This window comes from Erythrolamprus reginae, chromosome 9, assembly GCF_031021105.1.
Source record: "Erythrolamprus reginae isolate rEryReg1 chromosome 9, rEryReg1.hap1, whole genome shotgun sequence".
NCBI lineage: Eukaryota > Metazoa > Chordata > Lepidosauria > Squamata > Dipsadidae > Erythrolamprus > Erythrolamprus reginae.
This window is the reverse complement of record NC_091958.1, coordinates 13189330-13197706: the sequence shown is the minus strand read 5'-3', so window position 1 is coordinate 13197706 and position 8377 is coordinate 13189330. Positions and strand designations below refer to the sequence as shown.

At 41.6% G+C, this 8377-nt stretch overlaps 1 protein-coding gene across 1 annotated transcript in view; it reads left to right on the top strand.

Annotated features, from left to right (window-relative positions):
* Positions 1-7085, top strand: part of LOC139172513 (C-signal-like) — an 18508-nt gene extending 11423 nt beyond the window's left edge. Inside the window, exons 7-8 of the mRNA XM_070761662.1 lie at positions 2316-2375; positions 4443-7085. Of these exons, the coding sequence (XP_070617763.1) occupies positions 2316-2375; positions 4443-4562 (180 nt within the window). The 3' untranslated portion in view covers positions 4563-7085. The remainder of the gene's footprint in view (positions 1-2315; positions 2376-4442) is intronic.
* Positions 7086-8377: the final 1292 nt, after the last annotated feature.

Below are 8377 nucleotides of genomic sequence, written 5' to 3'. Positions count from 1 at the left end.
ACAATATGCTTGCTTTTCAAAAGGATATTCCAAATATTTCTAGCCAAATATACGGTATATAAAAAGTGAAAATAATGGCACACAGCAAGGCCGGGGGGGGGGCCCTTTGTGGCAAAAATAAACAAATAAGAATCATTTTTTTCAGTTCATTTCTATTTTTCTTATGTTCAGGATTGTTCAATTTAGTATATCAAAACTTTTTGGGGGAAATTCCTTAAAGATTTGTAGCCTAAAAAAATATAAATTGACACGAAATTCAGAAAAAATGGGGGGAGGGGCTTTTTGATCAAAATAAAAATATAAGCCTCAATGTTTTCAGTTCCATTTTCATATCATTACGTTCATAAATGTTCAAACTAGTTTCCCAGTGGAAAAAGTTTTCAAAAAGACCAAATTCAAGTACCTAAAAAAATTCTTTTTGGTCCGGTCATATACGACCAGAAACAGACTCGACGTGATTTCTTTTTTCTTTTTGCCTAGAAAAGAATTAGCCCCCACCCCAAAAATATTGTTTTGATGATAAGCAATGTTAAATTGAGTAAATGAATGCATAAGATATTAAAAATATTTCGGATTTGGAGCCTGAGAAAATATAAAGTGAAAATGTTTGCCAGCAGCCAAGGGGGGGGGAGGGCTTATTTATAATTTTAAACAACCAATAAGAATCATTTCTTTCAGTTCATTTATATTTTTCTTATATTCAGAAATGTTCAAACTACCAATCCCACACCAACTTTAGTAAAATTGAACACATTTTGCAAGCTAAACTATCTATAAATTGAAAACAAAATCACAAAAATGGGCGGGTGTCTGTCTTTTATAATCAAAATTAAGCAATATGCATAATTTTTTTCAGTTAATTTTCATATCATTGTGTGCAGAAATGTTCAGACTACTTTCCAAGTGAAAAAAGTTTTCTAATTGACCAAACATAAGCCCTTCAAATGAAGAGTTTTCGGTCCGGGTCAGGGTGATCCGGGAACAGAACAAGTGGGACTTTTTTTCCCCAGCAGGAAACCCCCCCCCCCCAAAAAAATTCTCATAGAGAGAACCCCTGAAATGATGAAAAGTCATGAAATTTCAAGTTTCAGATATGCAGGGAAATTTTTTTACAGGGACTCAAACTTTGATTTCGGGTCTCACAGACCCGAACAGAACAGCAGGGTTGTAGAGGCGTTCTTAGGTAGAGGTACCGCTGTACTGATCAAGGGGTGGAGGGGGAGTCATCTCTCTAAAACAGAGCAATGCTTTGTTACATTCTTGTTGTTCGGAGATAATTGTGTACCGTTCATTGGACTGAGTGTACTTTTTATTTGCCAATGAACGAAATTAAAGTTATGTTCTGTTTGTTTGTCTGGAACACACTGAACCTGAAAACCAGTCAGGTGAAATTTGTATAATCTGGAGGACAGAAGGGAAAGGGGGGGAGATGATCGAAACATTTAAATATGTTCGAGGGTTAAATAAGGTTCAGGAGGGAAGTGTTTTTAATAGGAAAGTGAACCCAAGAACAAGGGGGCACAATCTGAGGTTAGTTGGGGGAAAGATCAGAAGCAACGAGATAAAATATTATTTGACTGAAAGAGTAGTAGACGCTTGGAACAAACTTCCAGCAGACGTGGTCGGTAAATCCACAGTCACTGAATTTAAAGATGCCTGGGATAAACATAGATCCATCCTAAGATAAAATACAGGAAATAGTATAAGGGCAGACTAGATGGACCAGACTAGTGTATGGAGAGGGGCGGCATACAAATCCAATAAATTATTATTATTATTAATTATTATTATTATTATTATGAGGTCTTCTCCTGCCATCAATCTTCTATGTTTCTACGACACTCTTCAATTCTGTCAAGTCCAGATAGTGGGGTTTTTTTTTTTACGATGCTGTGGGCAAGTTCCCTCCAATGAGATCAATGCACACAAGGGCAGTGGTGGATTCCTAGTGGTGCAGTCCAGGATCCCACTGATGATGCAATTATTGGCAATTTTTTTCCTGGTGTCTCCATGTTGGAAGAAGCCTTCTCGCCTGTCCTCGTCAATGCTGACCTTTATTCTTCATTTGAAGCACGGCTGAGAAGCTGTTTCTCAAGAGACGCTGGAAAAAATTGCCGAAAATTACATTATAAGTGGGTTCCTAGCAATGTGTCGCTCTGGACTGATCAAGAGGGTTTTTTCCCTTAATTATGGGGGGTGACATGACATGCCAGCATCACAGATGCTTGCTGGTGTGCAGAGGCTTGGTTCTTCTTCAGGAAGAGTTGTCCTTCGATGATAATTTCATGACTAATAACGTTTTCTTGCTAATGCAGCTGAGAACCGCACCGTATTCTGGGGTGGCTTCATTGATGTGCTCCTATGGGGACGGTCAGGTACGTGGAACCGGTAGAAAATTTTTGAATTTTTTTCCTTTTTTTCCCTTTTGGGATCTGGGTATGTTTTTCCTATCACAATAAATGAGGTTGAATGTGTCTAATTTTAGAAGAGCTGTGCATGTATGTGTGTGTACATACAGCTTATATACCCTGTTTCCTCGAAAATAAGACGTACCCCGAAAGTAAGGCATGTCAGAGGTTTTGCAGAATGTGCTAATATAAGGCACCTCCCGAAAATAAGGCGTAGTCAAGTTTACATACAGTACGGTGGGAAAACATACGGTACCATTCAAAGCTGTTCATAGCGGTACCGTAATAATGTGGCGTCCCCTGCTGGCCCCTTCCATCGCTTTGTACCGTCCAGTACAGCAGACACAGTCTGCTGCTGTCTCACCGCCATTACAGTCTCCACTACAGTGCGTAGACTGTAGTTCCTCTGGTGGCCGGAAGCTGCAATAGCGGGAGTATACTGTTGTACCATATAAGTGCCGTCGTTTGTGTGTGTGGGTGCCATACTGACAGGTACCATACCGTAATCAGTGTACCATACGGTACACTTTCTTTGGGGGTGTCAGCTTTTCTGCCTGTGAATTTGTCTTATTTGAGAAATATAAGGCACCCCCCCCCTCCCCGAAAATGAGACATAGCACAACTTTTGGAGCAAAAATTAATATAAGACAGTGTCTTATTTTCGGGGAAACACGGTAGTAGATAATGTATATTTTTGTCTGCCTGTGTAATATGTATGTACACTTATGGCATATATACATAAAATTAAATAGTATATTTTATATGTTCAGTAATAGCAAATAAATGGGGAAATTGTATCTCTTTGAGGCGAGGAAAAGTCAGGCACCTTAACCCTAACCCTTGACGTGAGTGACCTCAAGTTGGCCAACTTTAAGCCAGTCACATGACCTTTAATCCACCCCCGGTCACATGATCATCAGGTCACTCCCACCTAGTCACATGGCCAGCAAGCCATACCCACAAAATAAGCCAAGCCCTCAGCATGGTAGTACATATTTTTGCAGACCTTCACTGAGTCCATGGGATGAGTAATTATCGTTTCCAGCATCCCAATTCAAAAGTGTCCATCTTTCTCCTCATCAAGCCACTCCCACCTAGTCACATGGCCGGGGCTGTCTGTCTGTCTATAGGGGATGGACAAAAAAATGGAAACACTTGACTTTTTGGCATCATAATGTTTGAACATGTTCAAATCAATCAAAACCTGACATATTTTAATGTTTTTTAAAATTCTGTTATTTGATATGTTTTTTTAAACTACTTTTTCTTTACAGAAATTTAAGGAAATTGGTGTATCTATCTAGTTTAGGATAGTTGAGGATAGTAAAGCCCTTCATGGCACCGGACCATGGTATCGAAGAGACCGCCTTCTGCCGCACGAATCCCAGCGACCAGAGTGGGCCTTCTCCGGGTCCCGTCAACAAAACAATGTCGCTTGGCGGGGCCCAGGGGAAAAGCCTTCTCTGTGGCGGCCCCGACCCTCTGGAATCAACTCCCCCCAGAGATTAGAATTGCCCCCACCCTCCTTGCCTTTCGTAAGCTCCTTAAAACCCACCTCTATCGTCAGGCATGGGGGAATTGAGACATTCTTTCCCCCTAAGCCTTGATAATTTATGCATGGTATGTTTGTTATATGGATGTTTAGTTTTATAATAAGGGTGTTTTAGTTGTTTTTAGTATTGGATTTGCATGATGTTTTTTATTACTGTTGTTAGCCGCCCCGAGTCTACGGAGAGGGGCGGCATACAAATCCAATAAATAATAATAAATAATAATAGTATAACGTAAGTAAGCAGTAACGATAAAAGTGGACAATAGGACAAGGACGGTAGGCCCAGTGATGCGCTTATACCGGTCCCTTACAGATCTCTTAGAAACGGGGAGAGGTCGACTGCTGTAGATAATGTAACGTGAAAGATTTTGGGGTTTGGGGAAGAAACCACAGAGTTGAATTCTCCCAGGGATGTTACTACTGTAGGCTTTTAGACTTTTTCCACTGTTGACTTCCTTCACCCATTGCCAATTCCTTTCTAGGGATCACCTTCACTGACAACGGAGCAGAGTTTACAGGCTATTCTGAAAACCCTTGGCCGCCTCTCTGAGAAAAACACTGGCACGTTTGTTAACTGGGAAGGGATTCTTATTCCCTGGTGAGACCACACCAAGAGTCTGCTTCTCCCCATTGCAGGACGATGTTCTCATCAAAGGCAATGCAACTTTTCTATCCTCTGTCGGTGCTTATTCTGTCCTGCTGTGCCACATGTTCTCCAACTTTCCCTTGGTTTAGTTACTCTGTCTGGTGCAGTGCCCATAATACCTTGGTCAGCCAGCCTCTTCCAGGCTACAGGTCCCAGTGATCTATCCGAATACTTCTAGATGTCACTGACTGCCGTTTATAAAGCAGTGTGTCAGCGCTCCAAATAACATCAGAGAAATAAATCCAAACCTTGGCCTTCTTCCAAGTTCCAATTTATTAACAGAGCCATGTTGGTAATGAACTTTAGTCAACCCAATTCTAACTTCCCCTACAATCTGAGTATTGTACTGTATTGGCAGTTCTGTATTAGCAAATGCTTCAGAAGAAAAGGATTTAGGGGTAGTGATTTCTGACAGTCTCAAAATGGGTGAACAGTGCAGTCAGGCGGTAGGGAAAGCAAGTAGGATGCTTGGCTGCATAGCTAGAGGTATAACAAGCAGGAAGAGGGAGATTATGATCCCGCTATATAGAATGCTGGTGAGACCACATTTGGAATACTGTGTTCAGTTCTGGAGACCTCACCTACAAAAAGATATTGACAAAATTGAACGGGTCCAAAGACGGGCTACAAGAATGGTGGAAGGTCTTAAGCATAAAACGTATCCAGAAAGACTTAATGAACTCAATCTGTATAGTCTGGAGGACAGAAGGAAAAGGGGGGACAAGATCGAAACATTTAAATATATTAAAGGGTTAAATAAGGTCCAGGAGGGAAGTGTTTTTAATAGGAAAGTGAACACAAGAACAAGGGGACACAATCTGAAGTTAGTTGGGGGAAAGATCAAAAGCAACATGAGAAAATATTATTTTACTGAAAGAGTAGTAGATCCTTGGAACAAACTTCCAGCAGACGTGGTAGATAAATCCACAGTAACTGAATTTAAACATGCCTGGGATAAACATATATCCATCCTAAGATAAAATACAGAAAATAGTATAAGGGCAGACTAGATGGACCATGAGGTCTTTTTCTGCCGTCAGACTTCTATGTTTCTATGTTTCTACAGATCTCCAGCCAGGTTAAGGTTCATCCCTTGTCCCCATACCCACAAGTTCATCATATGGACCACTCTGGTTATCCTCCACTATACTTCCGGCTAGTGCTGAACAAAAGATGACCTTGAATCTCTGGAAAAGAAATTATTGTGGCCAGTATCTATCCCTCTCCTGCAACCACACCTCCCCAATTCACAGTACTTTTCTATTTATGGCAGGCCAATGGCTTTGGCTTGGTGCAGTGATTTCTTACTGGATAATTTTCTTTCCAGATCTCTGGAATCTCTCTAAACCAGGGATGTCAAACTCAATTTCATTGAGGGCCGCATCAGGGTTGTGTTTGACCTTGCAGGGGTGTGTGTGTGCGGCTAGGGGGGACATGACTAGTTCAACATCACTTGTGCCATAAGAACATAAAAAGAGCCATGCTGAATCAGGCCAAAGCCCATCGAGTACAGCATTCTGTGTCACACAGTGGCCCACTAATTGTACATGGGGATCTTGAGCAGAAAGTGGAGGTAAGACCCTCCCTTTCCCTTGACCCCCAACAAATGGTACCCAAGGGAATCCTGCCTGCCTCAAACAACATAGAGGCGGCACTTGGACATCCGTTTCAATAACCTCCAATACACTTGACATCCATTAATCTGTCTAATCCTGCCTTAAAGCTATCAAGGCTGACAGCTGTCACGACCTCTTCTGGGAGTGAATTCCATCAACCAAGGACCCTCTGGGTGAAGAAATATTTCCCTTGATTTGTCCTCACTTTCTTACCTATGAGCTTTAGGGAGTGCCCCCTTGTCCTAGTATTGTGTGATAGAGAAAATATTTTTTCTCTATCCACCTTTTCTATCCCATGCATGATTTTATACACTTCGATCAATCAACCCTTAAACGCCGTCTTTCAAGGCTGAAGAGACCAAGGCGTTGCAATCTGGTTTCATAAGGGAGGGGCTCCATTTCCTTGATCATTCTTGTTGCCCTTTTTTGTACCTTTTCCAGTTCCATTATATCCTTCTTGAGGTGCCGAGTCAGCCTGTGGTGGCCTGACCATTCTGCTGGAGAAAACGGGCTTCCATGGTCCATTTTCAGCTGCAACAGCCTTCTGCAACCCTCAGCTGGCAAAAATGGAGCTCCATTTTCGGTGGCAGAGGCAGGGCCAATTCTTCATTGTTTCCAGGATGTTCCTACAGGCCACATCTAAACACCCCAAAGGCCAAATTTGGCCCTCGGGCCTTGAGTTTGACACCCCTGCTCTAAACCATACACTTAAATCTACAAGAATCAATTCCTGTTCTCTATATCTGAAGAGGTCGGTCTTTACTTGGACTGTAAATTCTCTTGCCAAAATGCCATCCAAAACCTCCAATATGTTGTTTAAAAAGAGATTATATTGTATGAAATAAATAAAAATTGAGAACAAATCTGTGTGGTTTTTTTTAAATAATAATATAAAATAGTCACGTGGTAGCCTCAAAATTTTAGGTACTGGGCAACAGATTGGTTGGGATCCCCATGAAAGATTGAGATTTGTAAACTATGAGCAATTTATAATTTTGATGAATCCGATTCCAAATGACTCATTGACAGGCAGAAGATAAAGGCTATTTTGGGGGGGATTTGACCCGCTACCATTTGATGGCAACGTTTGAGAACATTAACCAGATCACCTTATAGAATAGGATGGAAGACATGATGTTGTGGTTATTCTGGCAATTTCATGGGGGCAGGTCCAAGGGGTATAAGGCATTGGGCTAGAAACCAGGTGTGAGAGAGTTCTAGTCCCACCCTGGGCAAGAAAACCAGCTGGGTATCTGTTGTGGTTAGCTCTGGCCCAGCTCCTGCCCCAAGGACTGTGGATGTGGGGGAGACATCCACATGCTGCAGGCCTGTTTTGCTCCCGGTGGAATCTGCTGGTGAAGGCTCCTCTGACCAAGAAGACATGACTGACAGGGAGGAGGAGAGTGTGGCAGACAGCTCAGAAGGAGATAAATTATCTAGCTCCTCCTTGGATTCAAACAAGAGTTAATGATACAGCCACGCATGCAGAGAGCAATGCATAGGCAACAACAACTGAGAGATTATTATCAAAGAAAATGAGGCCACCTGTGGTTGGGTGGGGCTGTGGTAATTAGTGAGGCTGCTATAAAGAGCAACCTGTGGGTTTGGCCATTGTGGAGGATTATCTGATCGTTGTGTTTCGTGACTGCCTTGCTGACTTTGACCTTTGTGTGCTGATTTTTCCCTGCTTTGAAACTAAACCAGAGCAAAGTGTGTTTCACTTTGTGAAAGAAGAAGGACTGTGAATTGCCTCACAGCTGCAAGTTAAGTATCACAGAACTGATAAGGGAATTGTACAAATTACCAGTTTGTTTGGAGATGAGTGCTCTCAGCTATACAAAAAGAGGACTTCGTTTATTTGAATTTTCGGTATAAAGAACATTGTTTTGAATTTTCAAACGTGTGTGTGTTTGAAATTGTATTTGTGCATTTTCGGGAGGATTCTACCAGAGAGCTCAACAGAACAGATACCTTTGGACCAGTCACTCTCTCAGCTCAACTCAACTCAACTCAAAAAAGCCAATAGTAGGAGGAAGGAATAATAGATAAGTTGACCAACTCTATTAAAATAATAAAAATGGGATTTTAAAAAATCTAGAAACAAAGTTTGCCTTGGTATTATTTATTTTTCCAAAGCGTGCAGAAAATATTGCGA